Consider the following 21,991-nt stretch of genomic DNA (forward strand, 5'->3'; position numbering starts at 1 on the left):
CTGGTCGTATCGGCCCTATTTATATATCCCTAATGTCCAGACATGGTGGCGCCGGACACAGCTATGATAGGTCCCTACTCTCAGGTTGGGGGGGCAGAGGACCCCTCCCTGTGGCCCCACTATTGAATTCATACAATAGCCTGCTTAGGCAAAACAGGTTAGGCAACTTTCGTAATGCTGACGAGGGTCGTTATGCTGATGAGGTGATACCGGTGGGAGTGGGAGTAATAGGCCAGTCGTTAGTCAGGAATGTAGGAACAATCAGTGGGGCCACAGGGAGGGGTCCTCTGCCCCCCCAACCTGAGAGTAGGGACCTATCATAGCTGTGTCCGGCGCCACCATGTCTGGACATTAGGGATATATAAATAGGGCCGATACGACCAGTCAGACTTTAGTTAGCTGACGAAGCCTCTTGGATAGGAGGCGAAACGTCCGAAACCTTCACATTTGTACAGATGACGGCTGAAGAAACCTTCTCATCGATGGACCACTCCTGTACGACTGAGAGCTTACACAGACGTAAAAAGACTACAGTATTTTTACATTTTCATCCTCTTTGATCCAGGTCCGTAGTCCAACGCTTCATATGCCGTCTTTATTATGGTAGAAAATGGCGTCTTCTACACTGCGCAAGACACGGAAGCTGGTCACGTGACCAACGGTGCGACTGATACAGATTTCGCTAATGGTGGTACTGCATAGAAACCCCTAAGCAAATATCGATTCACCTTAAACTGCTTTTGTATCGATATAAACATAGCAAAATGGCTGGCGGGAGATGAAAAAGAGCATCGTAGTAACCGGATTATCATAATAACCATGTATCATACTAAACGGAACTAATGATACATAAAAAGAAGAAATTTGCCAGGAACTGAAAATAGCATCGTAATAAGCAGTATTATCAATATAACCGATATCGATATAACGATACTTTACTGTAATTTGTTTCCACTAACCTCTCAATTTTCATTGAGTGTAAGCCAATCAGGCCCGAGTCTTCTGACTCCCACAAAGGCTGCGTGTGAAATGAGGTGTAAGCAAACACAGGGAGTGTCCAGATATATAATTGAGCATCGCGAAATCGCGCTTCCCCCTGGTACCCGCTCAATATGCATGAGCTGCCTGGCCCGCGTGGTGAGCGCGTCGACACGTGCATATATACATCCGCGCTCTCGCATGAACGGCCCGGCTCACGAGTTTTCATCGCCTTGTGCCTCTGAGAGCTTTTCCTGTGCTTGCTTTGCATATTCACAGCAAACCCGCCTCACCGCCGATTCCCAGCGATGCGGGGGTGGAATTCTCTTTGCTAGCTTCCTGATGTCTTGTCCTGTTTTGTCACAGTTTAATTTTATTACTTGTAATATTTTGAAGAAGCAGATTTGTACAGTGATACCTTGGTTGACAAACCCCTTGGCTTACAAACTTATCCGTTTACGAACGTTAAATTTATGAAAATTGTACCTTGGCATACGAACTATTTTTCGGGATACACACGGAGCTGCCACAACGAGTGATGTGTCGTTCGTGAACGAGCCCGTTTTCCCTTCCACGAGGGGGCAGAATTTGCCTTTTGTCCATTTTAGTGCTTTGATACAGCTTCAGCTGTTGTTAAAGCGCTATATAAATCGATATGTATTGTATTGTATTGTATTTTGTACAGCCGCCCCCATTATAAGCTCATATAACTACATACCCATATAACTTAGGAATTAACTCTTTTTTTATTATTAATTTGTTCGGGTTTTGTTTTTTCTTGCGCGGGGTTTCGATAAAGCGCTGGTTCGACCTCTGGCAATGTTTTTTTTTTTTTTGCCTTTTGTACAGGCACCCCTACTTGCACCTCATATTACTCCAGAACCAAATAAGCTAGAAATGAAAATTTTTTTCTGATGAAAGAAGACAGTCTAAGGTTTCTTACGGCTGCATTGAATTTATGTACTGTTAAACCTAAATATTTTTGGTTCCAGCAATTCGAGTGACAATGACAAAAACCCTGGCCCTGGAGTGCACACATTTTTGCACATCATCTGGCAGTGAATGAATTAATACACAAACAGGGCATATTTTCAAGCTTGACTTGCCATTGGCTCAGAAGTAAATGGGTTGGGGTGCAAAGTCACCCCTAAAGATGAGAAAAGGCTACTCCCTGTTTTAATAAAATTACTTTTCATTACTGAACAGTTTTCCAGGGAGAAAGTTTAAAAAAAAATGCTCATGGAGAAAGTCATCTTCAATAAATAGAAACCTCGAAAATTGGATTTTTATTTCCTATAGGTATAAATACAGGAGTCCCAATAATTTGTCTTCGTGTGCGTCATGCGATTGCTCCAAATGATTATGTGCCAGTAGCCTTTGGTCTACTTCCTGGTCCAAAATTGCAAATCGCATGGGGGATAAGGGTATAAAAAGAGTGCCATTCAAACAGCATCTTGCACTCATACACTTCATTTCTATTTAGCTTGAATTATCCAACACAAGGCTACAAGCAGTGGGTGGTCTATTGCTTAGCACCATCAATCTAATATGTGCACGCAACATACAAACACGACGAGGAGGCGTGGCGCTAACCACCCACGGCCAATGTTTAATTTTCTTCTAGGATCTTCCCTAATGTAATCCCCGAAAAAGACATTAGAAAATGTGATCCACTTCCCGCGTACACTGGCTGCATTTATTACTTTTTACCTGATTGGGTTTTCGCTATTGTGTCTCGCCGCAGCACAATAACGGCAAACACGTGTTCAGCACGGCAGCTCACCGGGGGAAGCCTTCATCTCCATGACACAATCTAATATCGTCACAACACAAACTGCGCACACACCAACACACACAAATAATTATGCAAAATTTTCCCTAATGGAAGTGGAGTTTAGTTTAATGACAGTTTGGGGAGTTCCATAAATTTTTTTCATCATTTTAGCTGGTGCGTGTCTAGCATGTGGAGTAGGACATTAAGAGGTTATTGGCCGGGCCAGAAGGATGATGGGGATGTCGCCTGGGGGAAGGATAGAGGGAGAAGTGGGGGGGGGGGGGGCTTGCAGAAAGGGTCTGTCCCACTTTAGCCTGCACCACGGATGAACTTTTGACTACATTTTCTTGGTCGACCGCGAGGAAAAATGACAATCAGTTAATTGGTTCATTCTCATTTTCAGGACACTGTGGTAGTCGCCATATGGTGTCGATCAGTGTCTGAAATAGCGCCTGCCTGGACGCCAGGGGCGTTTGCTTTATTAAATAAAGCTTGTGCGCCATCTTGTGCATTTTCTGGGAGCTACATTGGAGTTCAAGGACTTCTTTAATCGATTGCAAACATTGATGCTTTCCTCTTCAGAACTATTTCAATCACATTCATAACTGGATGAGTAACAAGAAAGCATCTTCTCCGAATGTGACGCCATTGTTTTGATTCTAGAGACGTCCTGGCGTGACCTCACGAACAGGGGGGCGGGACCTTCTGAAACTCGCCATTTCCTAGATCATTTTGAAGTGGTTTTGGGACACTTTAAGTCATTTTTATTGGTGTTTTGTATTTGACTAAAAATATCAGCCTGTGTGTTTTGGGTATTTTAGATGCTATAAAACGTTTTTCTGATGTCAGTTAGGAAACAAAAAAATGGTGTCGGTTGGCCTATAAATGGCCTTGCTTCTGCTGGCCTCTCTGAGCTCATCCACCCCTACACACCTTCCCGATACCTCAGGTCTGCTGACCAGACATTCTAAGATTTGCCAGAAACTAAACGAAGGCTCATAGGGGATCAAGCCTTCTGTTGCTGGTCGCACTTCTCTGAACTGACCTTCCACTGAACATTTGGCACTCCCCCCCTCACAAGCCCGTCTTTAAAACCCATCTCAAAACTCACTTGTAGTCTTTGGCATTCGACTCCGCATGATTCCGACTTGATCTTGGTTTCACTGCCTGGTGCTTTCTACTATCTTTGTGACTGCTTTATTTCCTGTATATGATAGCTGTCCATGTTAAGCGCTTTGTTACAGCTTCAGCTGTTGTTAAAGCGGCATATACATCAATATGTATTGTATTGTATTGTTTTTTTAGGTGATACACTTAACCCTAAAATTAGGATCAAATCTACAACACATAAAAAATCACAAAAACATTTTTTTTTTTTTGCGTTGGTAGTTTGACATAACTTTTTGGGCGAAATGAATAATGCACAGTATTTGACTCGCGTGGGTGCAATCCACTTTTTGACCTCTGATTGGTTTATTTTGAGAGTCTGTTGACTCCATGTTTTTCAGCGAATCAATTTTTCACAAACATGTCAAACTTGTCGACACTCAATTACTACATTACAAGTGTGTTAGTCGGCCCTTCCCGACTCGTCACATCTTTCCGCTCGATTGACTACCTTTCATTCTTCTCATTATTTCTTATCCGGCTCCCACACTGTTATCTTGTCACCGCGCGACAAGAGTTTTTGGAGGATTTATGACGTTGACTTCCCGCAACTTTATCACGCCTTGTTCCCGTTCTTAATAGTTCTCCGGGGTTATCCTCGCCCCTCTCGCCTTTTTTTTAATATGGGTTGGCACTAGCAGATGCCACATGTGCGCAATTCTTTTTATTGTGGTGAAACACTTGCCGCCAAGCTAGTATTGATAGTGACTGCAGCGATCGGAGGTTCTCGCCTATCAGGCCATGAATAGAAGCTGTCCGTCTTCATTATGGCCCGCCCTCTCTTCAGCCGCTCCATCTCTGTCTTCCTACGTTTTTCTTCTCGCTCCGCTCATAAGTCTCTTTTAATGTCTTCCCCTTGCTCTCACTTAGCAGCATGTTTTTTCCTCTGTGCGCACCACTCCGCCACCCCCTCGGCTTCTTTCACACGCTTGTGATTTTTCAATATTTTATAATTCCCCGATTCCCTCCCCCCCCTCGTAATTCTCTCCATTATGTTTACATTTTTCTACAAGCAGCTTTCTCACCGGTGTTTCATGAATAATAAGGAATACGGTGTTGTGGTTGCCGTTATGGCGGGGCTATTGCCAACGACATGGTGGTAAATCTCGTTCTTTGTTTTTCCGCTGCTATACTGCGCTTTGCCCGCGAGCTCACCTGAGGCGGCACTCTGCGCACTGGCTGCCTGCATGCCACTCTTTCAGTGTTTCCTCCCGCGCCTGTTTACGAGCACGCAAGCCGCAGACGCGTGGGGTCATAACGGGTGGTGAGCCCCGAGTCTTCCGGGCGTGCACTGGAACAGAACATAATTTTATGAAAGCCTTTTTAATTCGTCACACTCATTTCAAGACGCTCTAGGTCAGGGGTGGAAAAAACTTTTTGACTCGCGGGCCACAGTGTGTTCTAAAATTTGACAGAGGGGACGGGCCGAGAGCATTTGGAGGGAGTGTTTGGGCCGGATATACAATGGGACCTCGGTTTACGAACCCCTTGGCTTACAAACTTTTCAGTTTACGAACGTTACATTTATGATAATTTTACCTTGGCATGCGAATAATTTTTCGGGATACACACGGAGCTTCCGCAATGAGTGATGTGTCGTTCGTGAATTAGCCTGTTCTCCAAACAAGGAAATGGAAGCGGATTTTTTTTTGGTACTCTATTTCCCGCCCCTGGGGTATCGGGTTACAGACAGAGAGAGAGTGAGGCCGTTCTCCAAAAAACAAAATGGCGTCTTCCGTTAAAGCCACGTGATTGGTCAAGACCCCAGCAGTGTGTGTGCTACAAAAAGTAAACATACATTACACCGTGACTGTAAAGTATACTTGAGAGTTTTGAAAGGCGCTTAGTGGCATTTGACAGACAACAAAACGCTACGATTGCATTGTGCAGCAAGGGATATTTACCGTAAATTAAACAAGGAGGCATCCGTGGTAGTTACATGCTTGATTAAAAAAAACCTTTATATTTTGCAACAATGTTTTTTTTTTTGCAATTAGTCGTCTTATTGTGTTTCAACTTGTGAAAAATGGGGCAGGCAACTTTTCAGAGTTGTCTGCCCTGGTTTGTCAGCCCTGATGTCCGCTATTTTTTTGTCATGAGTATCAGACACTGTTTTTACTATAATTTGGCCAAGTTCGGTGGGTCGGATTAAAAAGCCTAATGGGCCATATGTGGCCCGCGGGCCGTAATTTGCCTACGTCAAGCTCCATGTTGACGTCGTCACAAAAGCAAACCTGTGTACTGACTGAGACGTGCACAAATGCCTTTCGATCGAGGTTTTCTGTTCTGTGTTGTCTTTCCATCTCTCTGAAGCACTTTTTTTTGGTTCCTTGCTACTGTCGTTGTAATTGAAGTCGTAAGTCATTGCTAGCTACAGTGATGTACGGCAGTAGCTAAGCAGCAGGGCGGGTCGAGGCTCAGGCGGCTCGGATGACTCTTAATGAGCGCAGGTTTTATGCTTATAGGAAGAACCCTTTCCTATGCAAAAACGCTTGCGGTTTCGTTTGATTTTTTTTTTATTGCTCTCTGCATCTTGAGGCCCATTTATCTCTTGTGCATCGGCTTACCATCAGGCTAAATCACACTCCAATAGTCGCTCGGGTATTGGGGAATATCTGAGACCACGAACTGAAGTGGACGCAGGATATGCAAGTTTTATTGCAAAAGGCAATTGTAGTTTTTTTTAAGTGACTATAATAGTATTTTTTTATTCCTAAGCAAAACGATAGATGAGAGGCTCTAATCAAATTTGGGGATCCTTCATGACTATTGTATGTTCTTACAGCTTACTCGTTCAACACTATGTACAGTGATACTTCAGCTTACAAACTTCATTTGTTCCCAGACACAGTGTAAAGGTGAAAAGTGTGTATCCCAAACATTTATAAGAAACTGTTAAAAATGAGAATAATCTGTTCCCAAGTCCCCATAAAACATAATGTTCTAATAAGCCTTAGAAGTACACCCAATATACTTTATTTTATGTATAATAAATGTGCTATTGTATTGTAATTAAATAAATAAACTGTACTGTATAATAAAGTCGTTTTATTGACCTTTGTGATGGTCGTTGATGTAGTTGCCTTTTGATGATATCCGAGTGCAGTTGCCGTGCTTTCTTGGCGATAATACTTTCATTCACACGGTCCCCTGCTCGCTGCTTTTAGTTAATCCAAATCAACAGAAGTTTTTTTACCACTTCTATTGCCTGAGATCGTTGCTTAGACAACACAGAAACACCCTTAGACACACGTAGCAATGGTCGACTTAGCATACTGGTACTGAGACGCTAAGTCACACAAACGCACACCTCGTTCGTGTTTTCTTCTGCTCAACCATAATTTTCTTTTGTGTCCTCTTCGGCTGAACACTAGCCTGTGTTTTCGGTCCCATAATTGCAAAAGTATTCCACTCGATAGATGAAAAGGTTCCTTCAGCTGTCATCTGTACTTTTTTGAAGGTGTCGGACGTTTCGCTTCTCATCGAAGAAACTTCGTCAGCAAACTAAAGTCTTCCTGGTAGTTTAGGCCCTATATATATATCCCTACAGTCCAGACATGGCGGTGCCGGACTCTGCTATGATAGGTCCCTGCTCTCAGGTTGGGGGGAGCAGAGGACTACCCACTGCAGCTGCTCCACTGATAGTTCCTGTCGTTCTGACTAACGACTGGCCTGATTGCCCCATTTCGACCGGTATCACCTCATCAGTATTACTAATCCTATGTTGCCTAAGCAGTCTGTTGTACGAACGATCCAAATTGAACCTCACACCACCATGTCGGTTTAGTGAAGGATTATGCTGTTTAATGAAAACAGCTTCTTTTACTCCCCTTTCAAACCGTCTATTTTCTTTCGCTAAGATTTTAACCTCATTGTCGTCAAATGAGTGTTTGCTAGCTTTTAGGTGCATATGTACTGCCGATTGACGCCCACTCGTATTATCTCTTTACTATCCCAATTGTTTACCAACATTGATTTGTTTATAAAAAGCAGATTTATGATTATGTAACGCTGCCTCATTACGGTATTTGAGTTTTCTAGAGCTGTATTGCTAAGATTTTAGAGGGCGTAGCTGTTTTGGAGCGCCTCATTATTGGCTGTGAGTGCATGCATGTCATGGTTTCAGCTACTGGAGGTTTTAAATGAATATATTTTTAGACATGCCCGTATCGTTCCAGAGTGGAGAGAAAGGGCTTTTTTGTATTTTATTTTGAAGCCTCGTTTAATCACTCAAATTTGGCAGCACTTTTGTGCTGTGTCAATTTTACAAGATTCGTTTATTTACACAACACAGGGAATTAAATGACAGCTATCTTGCGTGATAGAAATAAAGAATGACTTGAAATAAGCCGCGGATGACTGTTAGGAGAAAGTAAGAGCTTTGTTTTGGTGTACATGTGGAGATCCCCATAATTAGCTTGTCTTTGAGATGTTGGCGGATGAGAAGTTATATCCCCCTGACACAATGGGATCATCGATGTATTATTGTCATTAGTGTGGTCATTAGTCACCGAATTCATCAGGGAGTTTGAGTGAGACTTTTCGACATCCTTCATTTTTTCTGTTGGTGTGGCCTGGCGTGGCAAGTTTAGTGCAATTTGAGGATGACGCGGCTTTGGCAAGGGGGGCAACCAGCCAAAATAAGATGTTGCGCAGGGGATCAAGTCATGTCGGAAGGCTTCAGTCCTGACATGCTCAGTGGGGGTCCCGGCCACGGATTAACCCCATCCCGTGCTGATGCGAAATGGTAAAGGTTGAGCAGGATGCTTTTAAGACTCCGTAAGTCTTCTGGAGCGGAGCTATGGAGGCCGTCTGCCGCGTTCCAAAATCCCCTTCCTCTATCCCTCCTGACGCAACCCCCCCTCAGCCTTCTGGGGCATGTTATCGTCTTTTCTCTTTTACATCTTTCTCATCTTCTCCATCTTCCGAATGCGAAAGCCACTTCACCGTGTGAATGAAGGTGAGTAACACAATCGACATAGTTTAGCTGAACCATTTGAAGTCAACAGAATCGCTAAACCCAAAGGCTGTTGACACGTGTAAAATGGACCAAAAATAGGGCTTGAATACACATTGATATATCCACGTGAAAAAATAAACATTCGATTCCATCAGGCTTCCACGACCTGCATTTGAGTTCAGTTTTTTCAGCACTGTTAGCATTAGTGCGGCTTGACTTTGAATGTTTTTCATTGTGAGTTCTGTGGTGTCATCTCAGCACAACAACTCATATACACACACCAGCTTCACCTGCGATACGATCAAATCAGCCAGCGGCGGTTTCGCACAAGCACAATGGACATTAAAAATGTTATCTCTGTTTATCGGTAGACCCCTCCATCCCTTGACAACATGCTATCCCCCCCCCCCCCCCCCCCCCGAGCATCTCCTGGTACAAGTGCTTCGCATTTCTATATACAGAGTGCCAGTCATCTTTGCAAAGGTTTGTGTATTCATTTTGTTGAACAGGAGTGCAAGCAAAGTATGAATAAGTGACTGCGCGGTGGGTTCCTTCAACTTCCTTCCTTGACTATAACAGCGCGAGAAACTCACAACTGATTTAAAGTTTGCCATGAACTTTTACTTGGACAAGCTGCCATACATTTCATAGGCTGCTGCGGTTTCCAGGGCAACCTGGGTGAACATCACGGCATGGCCAAGATAACTTAAATAGGACCGTAGGGATTGGACCTTCCACTGAGAAAGCACAGCAACGATTTAACAAAATTTAATTAAAAGTGTGATTGTTGCTCTGCGAATTGTATTAAAATGTGTCATCGGGCCAAAATGGAGATCTAATGATATGGTCTGTAACCAGCGGTGGGCCGTCAGGGCCTGCAAAGCCTATAAATTCTGAATCACAGACTAATGTGAATTATAATTTGTCCATTAATTCTTCTTCAATTATTCCAAATTGTCGTTCAGCTTCCTTTCATGACTTTTGCCTTGTTGTGCTGCTTCCAGACGTGGGTCAATCACATTTCAACCATCATTTGTTACCAGGGTCAGAAACCTACCTGGAGTATAGGAATCAATGTCGAAACTGTTGCTTTAACCAATAAAAGTTCGAGTTGGTAACCCAAGGCCTGCTGAAGGCACTCGAAACATCAGAGTTTTCGCAAACTATGATTGGCTTGTCACACGATTAGCTACTCACTAGCCAATCATAGTACGGTGATACCTCGGCTTACTAACATTTTAGCTAACGAACGTTTCGCCTTACGAACGTTAAATTCGCAAGAATATAATCTTGTTATACGGACTATTTTTCGGGAAACACACGGAGCTCCACAATGAGTGATGTATCGTTCGCAAACGAGCCGGTTCTTGTAGCTCCTAACAAGGTGCTAGAAATGGCAGCCGGCTTTTTTCTCTCTATTCCCCGCCCCCAGTCTTCGGTTAAAGCCGCAAGTGATTGGTCAAGATCTGTGGTAGAGGAGGGAGGGGACACACGCAACAGTGAGGGGGGGGGGGGGGGTTACAGAAACACACACACACACACACACACACACGAAAGGGAGACGACAGACTTGAAACCAAAAAAACAAAAGTGAAATGGTGAGAAAATGGATAAAAAAACAGTGAAATTTGTACTCGTTTAAACTTTATTGATAGTTCAAAGGCAGAGTGTAGACTGCAAGGTTAAAATATCCCATCAGTGCTCATGTATGTGTTGCTGTTACAATATCACAACTTCTAAGATGTACTACCCAGAGCTCCTTGAGACACGTTATGCAAAAAGCTATCCATTCCATCAAGCCATCAATGACCATCACAAAGGTAAATAAAACGACTTTATTATACAGTACAGTTTATTTCTTTAATTACAATACCATAGCACATTTATTATACATAAAATAAGGTATATTATGTGAAGTTTTAAGGTTTATTTAGTTGAAAATTGTGTTTTATGGGGACCTGGGAACAGATTATTCTCATTTTAATGGTTTCCTTTGGGAAATGAATGTTTGCAATACACACTTTTCGCCTTACACACACTTTCTGGGAACCAATTAAGTTCATAAGCCAATGTATCACTGTATCATTAGCCGCTAGTGATTAGAGCATACTGGCCAGAGCGAGCAGACTCCATCTGCTAAAAACAGTAAATAGTATTGCTATTTTATGAGATTATCTTGAATCCACAGGTTCATAGTAAGAATTCGAACAATTTAATGACAGTATTTCCTACGTTTATTCACATCACAAGTTATTTCCTGGCCAATGGCACCCTCTAGTGGACATGTAGTAATATCACACCACACTCGCAGCTGATTGATTCAGACGTAGCACTACTGAAGGCCTGGGAATGACATGCACACCCCGCCGTTGTCCTTATCCCAATTGTGCCTGCTGCGATACAACGGCTCCACTACGTCAGCGTTTGTCCTCGACTCGAACTGTCATTACACCGTAACCATGCACGCACAAGCAAACCCACACATTGCAGCGTCTAATTGGCGCATTCAACCCTCATTTCAACCCTGTCCCCTGTGTGCCCAATTTGTCTCCTTTAATGGCAGCTAAAATATTCTCCTCCCCCACACCCCTCATGTGTATTTTTTGGGGGGCACAAAGGCTTAAGCAGGATAGCAAATTGAGCACTCCCAAATGCAACACATTTGTTTTCGAGGTTGCACAACAGCAGCGGCAGTCGATGGAGAGTGGATGAGGATAACTATCGCTCATGAAAAATTTGCGCCAAAATTGAAAGGAGCAAGTATTCATAAGTAGAGGATGCAACCTCAACCTGACGCTTGAAAAGAGGACGCACCAGAACTCTTTTCCAATCTCTGTCTCCGCTCCATATGCATTCTTTTAATACGCGATAGGCTTAGCTTCTCTTTTCCCCCTTCATCAAAAACACTTTTGACCAACCATCACCTTCCTTCTCCCGGCTGATACTATGATTTATGTGTCTCCTGATCAAGTTGTGTCTAATTATCTGACAGCGCCGTCATGAATATTCCAGAAGTCTCACCTGTACTCATGAATATGGATGGCAACTTAAGTACTCTTACCGAGGTGCTGGTCGGTCTCCCGTGAACGTTTGGGCTCTTATTTAGATATACTTGCTTAATATGTACTTAATGACCGCTGAGCTGCTCGGCGTTCCAGTGGGCGGCGCGAGCAAAAGAAGATAAGGCGATGTGGGTTAACATTGATTCTTCGCTAAGATAAGTTCCTTTAAAGGACAACCGACACCATTTTTTGTTTCCTAACTGGATTTTACAAATTATGGACACGTCGGTTGTCCTTTAAATAAATCTGTCTCATAGTAATGGTGTGAAAAAAAACACACACAGCTAACCATTGCTTGTTTTTATGTTTGTCATTCGGGACCTTGACTGTTACAACGACACAGGTATAACATGCAGAGGGTCACGCCACCAGATGTTATCTGCCTGACACGCTTGGAACGGACCACAAACCAGAAATAGTAGCTGTCTTATCTGGAGATTTCGTGCTAGCAGTTACCTTCCGTGTAACAAGAAAGGGGCTTTTTAACTCATTCGCTGCCATTCGTAATTTTTTCCGGGAATTATAAAGTGGGACGTTGAGCGCCATTCCCTAATTTGTTCGGGTTTTTTTGTTTTTCTTGCCGGGGGGTACCGATAAAGCGCGGATCAGACCTCTGGCAAGGTTTTTCCCTTCCACAAGCATTTGTCTTTTGTCCATGTTAGTGCTTTATTACAGCTTCAGCTGTTGTTAAAGCGCAATATAAATCAATATGTATGCTTTGTATTGTATTGTATTTTGTGCAGCCGCCCCCATTTCAAGCTCAAATAACTCCAGACCCATATAACTTGGAATTAACTCTTTTTTTCTGATGAAAGAAGACAGTCTAAGGTTTCTTACGCTGTAGTGAATGTTTATGTAGTCCTAAAACTCAATATTCTGTGGGTCCTGTAATTTGAGTGAAAATGACAAAAACCCTGGCATTGGAGTGGACACATTTTGCACAGGACGAGGTTTTAATTGTGATTCTCTTGCCCGTGTTGAGCCGAGATATGCTCGAATTAACCTGTGAGTAGGATTGAATGACTTTGGAAAAATTATCTAATTTGTGTGTCACCCCGACCAACCCCCCAGCCCATACCCACACTCTTTATTTTGCGATTGAGATTCCCCGCCCCCAGTCTTCAGTTAAATCCACGTGATTGGTCAAGAATGCAGCAGTTAGGGGGGTGGTTTAAACATGAAAGAGTAGTAGTGTAGTTTTCAGGCTTCGAAAATAAGAAAGTAGAAAATTATGTTTTATGGGGACCTGGGAACGGATTATTCTCATTTTAATGGTTTCCTATGGGAACATATTTTTTTGGGATACACACTTTACGCCTTACACACTCTGTCTGGGAACCAATTAAGTTCGTAAGCCAAGGTATCACTGTGTTTATTTATTTATTTTATTCCAAAATTGTTCATGGAACTGCATTGCCGCGTCGATTTGAATGTGACCAGTTCAAGCGTTCTTATTATCGTTCTACAGACAAACCAAATGCAGGAGAAAATGCTTGAATGTTGCTTTGCACTTTTGTTGTGCCATAGCGCTCTCTCTCTCTCTCTCTCTCTCTCTCTCTCTCTCTCTCTCTCTCTCTCTCTCTCTCTCTCTCTCTCTCTCTCTCTCTCTGTCACACACATTTCTTTCCATTTATCTGCAACAGTCTATTTTGTGGCTGTTGTGCCTTTTTGTGTTACCTAAGAGTCAAAACTGGAGATCGTCATTCTCCTCTATTGTCGTTGTTTTCATTTCTTGCTTAGTTGATGTTTTATTTTGATTTCAAAAAGTCACCTGCCTCAATTGTGTTGAGTACAGTGTAGTGTAAAAAAGTAGCAAATATTGTATATAAACATATATATGTGTGTGTGTGTGTGCAGTGGAGAGGGGGTGTAATCCCGTTAAACAACAAACCCACCTTGATGAGAGCACAAGCCCCTTGGCTTTGGTAATAAAACAGGTGAACGCAAGAACCGGCGCTTGAAGTTTGAATGGCGACTTTGAGCAGAACAGAGGAAATGTTGACAATTCCATTTTGATGACATCCCCCCGAGGCTCATTAAGAGAAAGCCGCCGATGCGAACCTCACTCTATGCCGAGGGAAAGGCATGTCGACGTCGAGCCTGCCGTGTTACTTTGTGATTGAACTGACTTCCTACTCTCGATCCTCGCTACCTTGCGTTCCTAATCAATGGCGCGTTCACTACTACTTACTGAACGTGGATCATATGGTTTGCTTTACTGTTTTCTCTCGTGTAACGTTTGGAACGAAGCCAAAGGGAAAGCAGAATGAAGCGTGTTTCTCTCTGTGCGAATGGACACGTGTGAAGACGTGACGAGCGGCTGCTCTGTGAAGTCGCTGCTCACTTAACGTCGCATCTCACTGCCAGACTATTCTGAAGGGAGACGCGAAGGTTGTTTTTCAATATAAGAGGGCCGTATTTTTGCTTCGTAGCGCCTCTCGCTCTCCTGGCTTGTTTGTGGCTGCTTTGTCCCGCCACCGCGTTAGCGAATGCTTCATTATAACAACTTGTAATAGCTGGCCATATATTCTTCATAGAGCTTGAATAATTTGCATGTTTTATCTTTAAAAAGGCATGTCTGTAAACATTCTGGAAACGGCTTAAAACTTCAAATGAGAAGGGACAAAAAATCCACCTGCTTTGCAAAGCCTTGGCCAATTTTGCATGGCTCTCCTTTTGAAGGTCTGAAGGTAATTCTCCTTGAAAAAGAATGATTTCTGTGAATATTAGGCTTCTTATCTGGCATGTGGATTCCATGGCAAAGATGACAAAAGCTCTTCCTTGTCCTTAATTAAAGGACAACCGACGTCACTTTTTTGTTTGTTAAAGAATTAAAGAATGTATTCGGTGTTATTTTGAGGCATCTTGACTGCAATGTAGCGTCCCAGAAAAGAGGCACAAAATGGCGACCTCCTGTGGCCACCTCCGTTTCCACAGGCTGAGAAATTCCTTATATGAAGCTTGGACGCCCTCTTCTGGCGGCTTTTGGGTGCAACATGAGGTTTTCAGACCAAACATGCACAGCAAAATACATTGACGTGATGGAAGGACCGCTACAATGTGTCTTTTTTTCGGTCAGGGGGCGGTCCTTTCGTGACGTCACGTGCGGACTCGTCAACAACTCAAAAACAAGACTTCCTGAATATTCAGAGCGAGTCTTAAAACGTAAAATATAGCTATATGCGGTGGAATCTTATTAAAATCCGCTCAGTAGAAGTAATTTGGAGCCATTTTACAAATTATGGACACAACTTGTCCGGAGACGTCGGTTGTCCTTTAACTTTATGTAATGTGTTATATTAATACACTGTCATGGACGGTTAGAGTGGTCAAGTGAAAGCCAAATGACAAATACAGTGATACCTCGGATTACAAACGCTTTAGCTAATAAACTTTTCACCTTCCGAACATTAAATTCACGAGAATATAATCTCGGCATTCAAACTAGTTTTTGGGAAACACACGGAGCGCCACAATAGCTGGCGGTTTGGTTTTTGGCGAGTGCACTCAGTTGAGACGTGGTTTGTTATGGAGTGGATACTTTTGCTTATTTAGGACCGAAAAAGACCCCACTACAGGCTAGTGTTAAGCCAAAGAGGACACAAAAGAAAATTACAGTCGAGAAGAAGAAGGAGATCATCGCAAACCACAAACACGGTGTGCGTTTGTGTGACTTAGCGTCCCAGTGTGCTAAGTCGACCATTGCTACGTGTGACTAACGGTGTGTGTTGTCGAAGCAACGGTCAAAATTAATGTTTGGAAGACACACTTTTCGCCTTACACACACCTTCTGGGAACCAATAAAGTTCGGAAGCTGAGGTATCTTTGTAAAATATGCTCAGTAGAAGTCATTTGAAGCAATTTATGGGCACAACTTGTTCGTCGGTTGTCCTTTAATTTACAATATTTTTTTAACAGAGTTTGAGGCTTATTTCTCCCTTCAATATTGGGTCCAATTTTATATGAGATCCAATGATTTAAAAAAAATGTTGCTTTTTTTTGGTCCAGAATTGTATCCCTTATAAAGATAATCATCTTCAATTGGGCGATTCTCAGAAAAACGTTGATGTTTTCACTCTGTTTTCTTCTTCGTGTTATTCATTTGTATTTTGGTCCCGCACTGCATCATATTGAGCTGTGCAAAGCAAAATCAGGTATATTAAGGCACATCTTAATATTAAGCGCTGCGAATTAGACCTGTTCATCTCATTAGTCTCAGCTGCGATGATTGACTCGACGCATTAACGCCAACGATACATAACTGCAGGGCGTTATTATATTTGCATAATAATGCCAGACTTGTGAATACATTATAAAAAAAATGTGGTTATTCGATACAATACAGGAAGACGAAATGCTGAAATGGTTTGACGGTAAAAAAATGTATTCGAAGAAGCAGTATTGTAAGATTGACGTCGTCTTGCAAGCATTGTTTTGTCTTGTCCTTTTTTTGCCGGAAAAAAACACATATTATTACAAGTACAATTATTATTTAATTACTTATGACTTAATAATATAAGGCAACAAGAATTATGGCCATTTTCGCTTCAGGTGCCATGTGCTTAGTTGTCTGTGGCAGATTGGTGGCTGTTGTTTGCAAGAGATGATTTCTGCCCACGAGTGGGGAAAAGGCATCTGCGAACACACTAAGAGCCACCTTCTCAAGCACCATTGATTGATCAATCGGTCGACATATTGGCCATATCATTTTGAGTGTACTTTAACAAATATTTAAGTTGAATATCCAATTGACGATGGCTACACGTCACTTCATGTTTTTGCTTGATAGTCATTTTATACACAAGGTAGAATATGAAGTACATTCGCACATTCTAATCAGATCAAACGCGAGGGAGTCAAAGCTCGCCTTTGATTTACTTCTGTTTTTGAACAATATACATCGTACAGTACCTGCAGCTCATTGTTTCCCCACTGCTGAGGTGACTGTGACCAATCATGTCACAATAGTGACAATGTCTCCCTCTCGCCCAGTCAATGTCTGACATGTTGACAGACAGCCTGGCCTTTCCCCTTGTCTAATTGTGACAGCTTGCCTTCCTGTTACAAAACCTTCACTACTCCCTTTGCACTTGTGTGCCTTTTGTCATACATTTTTTTTTTCGTCATTGATTTCAACAGCTGTGGTCACTTTGAGGCATCTCGCGTGTTCTCCTCCTCGTATTGTCGCCGTGTCATTTGTCCAAAGAGAAAATTTGGCAAAAGGAGGGTATGCTTTTTCAATGTTGTTTGTGGCCAAGATTAAAATGTTAGTGCAGACACATTGTGTAAGGTGAAAAGTGTGTATCCCAAAAATTAATTTCCCATAGGAAACCATTAAAATGAGAATAATCCGTTCCTAGGTCCCCATAAAACATAATTTTCAAATTAAAATTCACATATTGGACGTCCAACAAACATATAAAATAAATTCCATCTTTTGTGTGTTTTGTTTCCCCCACAGAGAGTAAACTTCAATTGCTAAAAAAGAACCAATCTCTAGTCAACCTGGAGGACAGTCGAGTCCGGATCAATTGCTCCATCACCTCGCAGACCGCACCGGACTCCCACCACGCCGTGCTTTGGTACGTGAGACGCGCCGCCGCGGGCACGGAGGCCGACGAGCTCCTCCTTCGGATTGAACGATCGGGGGCCCTGGAGTACGGCACGTACGCCGCCGAGGAGAGGCTGAGGCGGCGCGTGCAGGCCGAAAGGCTTTCCCCGCGCCACTACACGCTGACGCTGAACAGGGCGGAGAGCGGCGATTCGGGGACGTACTATTGCCTGGTGGAGGAGTGGCTGAGTGACCCAGATGGAGCCTGGTACCGCCTCTCGAGGGACACATCTGGGTTCACGGAGGTTCTGGTTACACAGCCAGGTCAGTGTCTTCAACAAGGTGCTTGATTTTCTTCCTCCCGGTGCAATGAGGAACCAGCTGTCATGCTGGCCTCACATGACAGCCCATGTTTGTCTTATTATTCTTTTTTTCCATTCTATGGGAGATATGTCTCAATTTCAATCATACAGTCTGGACAGATATTATTTATGCTGACTGAATGCATTACAGACACTCCCCAATTTACGAACATTCGAGTTACACATTTTTGTCACACCAGAACTAGAAATATTTCCTGTTTCCATGTGTCAAAATCATGGGAAATGTAATCCCACTAGCCTGAATGCTGCAGTCAGACCTTGGCACGTTTTTTTTAATATGACACTGTGGATCAATATATTTGCCATCTGTGGCACTGAGAGGTAAACAACAGAGCTAGCGTCAGATAGCGGGCATCCCGAATATTTTGAATGATGTGTTGCTTCATCGTTTAAAGGACAACCGACACAATTTTTTTGGTTTCCTAACTGACATCAGAAAAACGTTTTATAGCATCTAAAATACCCAAAACACGCAGGCTGATTTTTTCGGTCAAATGCAAAACACCAATAAAAATGAGTTAGTGTCCCAAGACTACTTCAAAATGACCCCGGAAAGTTTCAGAAGGTCCCGCCCCCTTATTTGTGACGTCACCCCACAACGTATTGCCTTGCTGTAGAATCAAAACAATGGCTTCAGATTTGGAGGACATGCTTTCTCATCCAGTTATGAATATTATTCACATATTTCTGAAGAGGAAAGCATAAATGTTTGCAATCGATGAAAGAAGTCCTTCCGTATCAGTTCGAGCCGTCAAGACTGCAATGTAGCGTCCCAGAAAATGCACAAGATGGCGCCCAAGCTCTGTTGGAAATGGGCTGATTTGTCTGCTGGGAATTTGTGTCAACTAGTATCAAATAGTAGTCTTGGTGTGTGGACGATTCACCATCGCGTTATTTATGTTTTCCTTCTAATTTCGCCATCAACATGAAGTTTTCACACCAAACGAAGTACCCAAAATGCATTGTCAGGGGTGTTCCAGACGTGACGTCACGTCAGGCATCGGCATCAACTCGAAAACAAGACTTCCTGAATATTCAGCACGAGTCTTAAAACGTAAAATATAGCTATATGCGGTGGAATCTTTTAAAATACGCTCAGTAGAAGTCATTTGAAGTGATTTTAGACGCGGTCACACACAGTATTGTGTACGCTAAACTAAAGCACACTATCACAATATCAATCTCTCCCAACTTTTGCACGCCACCAATTTGGACCTTCTTGCCATGCCCCGGTATAAAGACCCTCATCTCATTTCGTGATCTTCCCTGGTTGCCAATCGCCGCCAGCCACTAGCACTGAGAACTAGCATCCGAATATCCCGACAGCAGTCAAATCCGCGGGTGAGATCAGCTAGCTCCGAGTGGTTTGAAGCCACGACAGCTGTCAAGGCACCACACGGAAGCTTTTTCATTAGGTCACTTCTTCCCGAGAAGCATCCAAAAGCACTCAAAGACATCATGTATTCATGCGTTGTCAACGCCAATGGAAGATGACGTCCTTCAGGGCAATCCGCAAGGGTGGTAGGGAATTATTGTTTTTTTTTTTAAGATAAAAAGTTTTTTTTATTACATGCAAAAACCTCCAAATGACCCCTGTTGCTTCCAAACAAATATACAAATAACCCACTTTCCTATAAGAATATATTCCACCGATTTTTATTTGGCCTCGAAGAACTTTTATTTCAAAGTGTCCTGTTTATAACACGCGCTTCCGTCATTAACACAGCATTATTTCCCAAAAAGTCAAAGACAGCAATGGAGGGTTTGGTGCGGAAAATAACAAAACAACAACAAAAAAGCAATTTATGTGAAGTCAACACCGCTGCAACTAATTGGGCTCTAGCAGCTACACATATTTAACCCGATGGGAATACATTATAGTATATGCAACCACATACCGTATTTGCTGAATATGTGTTTGCTTTCATTATGGGGGTGTTAAATTCATCTGTCAATCAATATAGAGTTCTTCTTATTCATTTATGAGTAAACATTTAATCGTAAATGCCCAGCGTGTGCACGCATGTAGACGGTCATCTATACAAAATGCTAAACCATTAATATTAGATGATAAATCAACATGAGGTAAAACATATGATAAACATCAATGGCAACGATACGTCAAAGCGGCTTTGATCTGGTGCTATTCTCGTGATTATTTTTCTTGGTGGGTTTATCACGAACTAATGAGTAGATTTATTATATGAAATATATAAATAAATAGCATATACAGTACTTTATTCATTCCGCTGAACGCTGGCGCGTGTGGCTGCCGCTGCTCACCCGCAGAAAAAAATATCCTGTGACTGTAGTGTCCGTGACAGTTTTGAAAGGCGCTTATAAATAAAATGTATTATTATTCTTATTATTATTATTAAATATTTTCCAAATTGTCATATGCAAACCACAGTAACGGTCATTATTTTTTACTTCAAATTTGAAAACTAGTTACAGTATTCAAGTGTGTGCTCTATATTGAATTTGATTGGATTAGCCTTCATTAGTCTCACAGTGGAGAAATTTACATTTCACAGCAGTAGTTATGAAAGGAAGAGGAATAGGAAGGGAAGAAGTAGAAAAACAAAATACAGGAGCTGCCGTAAAGACAGCCACTTTTGCGGCGCCATCTTGAAGTCAAAACAAAACCAAAATAATAAATAATGTGACACAACACAAAAGATACACAGTCATTCAATTTTAAGCACTTTCTGCAGCCTCTTTGTTGTATGAAGCAGTTCTAGATGAAAGAGGAGAGGATCAAAGTGTCCTTTTCACCAGTGGCTCAGGGACGTCATGGTGGAATATGCACGTCCGCTACAAGCGAAACGTTGAAAGCAAGTACAAAGCTGTAGCATCCATTGATGAAAAGTGATTGTTTCACATTTGGTAGCCCACGTGAATCCGCTTCAATTCCAAGCTGCGACAGTTCCACATACGTATCGGTGCTCTGCACTGACGCTCCTTTCTTCTCATCTGGGGCATCTCAAGCCATGCATCCATCCAGACGCAAACTGTCCAACAGCACCAACCTTCCGCGAAACAAAGCAAGGCTGTGGAAATGCTACCCAATACAGGCACAAAAAAGCACAACCACTGCTGTCCAGCGATGACAGTCAAATGGCACTGACATTCCTCCCAATCAAAAACGGTGCTGGCATATTTTTGCTGCCGAAAAGGTGCACAGTCTCCTCCTTGATGAATTTTGTGGCCGAAAATGCTGAAAAACAATCTGTATCCGTTGACATATGACGACTGATCTTGTGTTTCTCTACAGAGGCCCGACTACAGGTCGAGGAGACAGAGTCAAACGTGACTGTCCCAGAGTCCGGCCCAATCCGCCTGGGCTGCAGCATTCCCTCGCAGTCCTCCAGAGATTCGCGCTTCTCCGTGTCCTGGTACGTGGACCGCGCCGAGGTGGAAGACGACGAACCGCTGCCGACGGAAGAAGAGCGCGAGTGCGTGTTCTCCATTGGCCACGACGCCATCTTCGGGAACGGCAACTGCAGCCCTAGAGAAGAGGCGGGGCCTAACTCCCGCCTGCAGTTCGAGAGGAGCGCCTCGGACCAGTACAGCCTGACGATTCAGGGAGCCCGGCCGACCGATAGGGGGCGCTATTACTGCCATGTGGAGGAGTGGCTGCTCAACCCTCGCAATGCTTGGTATCGCCTGGCCACCAACAACTCTGGCTTTATTACTGTCAATGTACTGCAACAAGGTGAGCGCTTACTGTCTTTACCTGTGCGTGCACGCACTGGTTCTTGTCTACTAGATCAGAAACCTTTAAAGGACAACCCACACCATTTTTTTGTTTCCTAACTGACACCAGAAAAATCGTTTTATAGCATCTAAAATACCCAAAACACGCAGGCTGATATTTTTAGTCAAATGCAAAACACCAATAAAAATGACAAAGTGTCCAAAATCTGCCAAAAAAAATGAACCCGGAAGTTTCAGAAGGTCCCGCCCCCTTGTTCGTGACGTCACGCCAGGACGTCTTGCCTTGCTCGAGAATCAAAACAATGGCTTCAGATTCGGAGAAAGATGCTTTTTTGTGACTCATCCAGTTATGAATATGATTCAAATAGTTCTGAAGAGGAAAGCATACATGTTTGCAAT

At 42.9% G+C, this 21,991-nt stretch overlaps 1 protein-coding gene across 2 annotated transcripts in view; it reads left to right on the plus strand.

Moving 5' to 3' along the window:
• The window catches only part of igsf3 (immunoglobulin superfamily, member 3), a 108,778-nt gene that overhangs the window by 81,182 nt on the left and 5,605 nt on the right, over positions 1-21,991 (plus strand). For both annotated transcript variants that reach the window (XM_089002995.1, XM_089002996.1), the window contains exons 7-8: positions 17,403-17,816; positions 21,150-21,590. In XM_089002995.1, coding sequence (XP_088859121.1) covers positions 17,403-17,816; positions 21,150-21,590 — 855 coding nt within the window. The remainder of the gene's footprint in view (positions 1-17,402; positions 17,817-21,149; positions 21,591-21,991) is intronic.

Source organism: Hippocampus bargibanti, linkage group LG08, assembly GCF_051943395.1.
Source record: "Hippocampus bargibanti isolate YZ-2025 linkage group LG08, ASM5194339v1, whole genome shotgun sequence".
In the NCBI taxonomy this organism is placed as follows: domain Eukaryota; kingdom Metazoa; phylum Chordata; class Actinopteri; order Syngnathiformes; family Syngnathidae; genus Hippocampus; species Hippocampus bargibanti.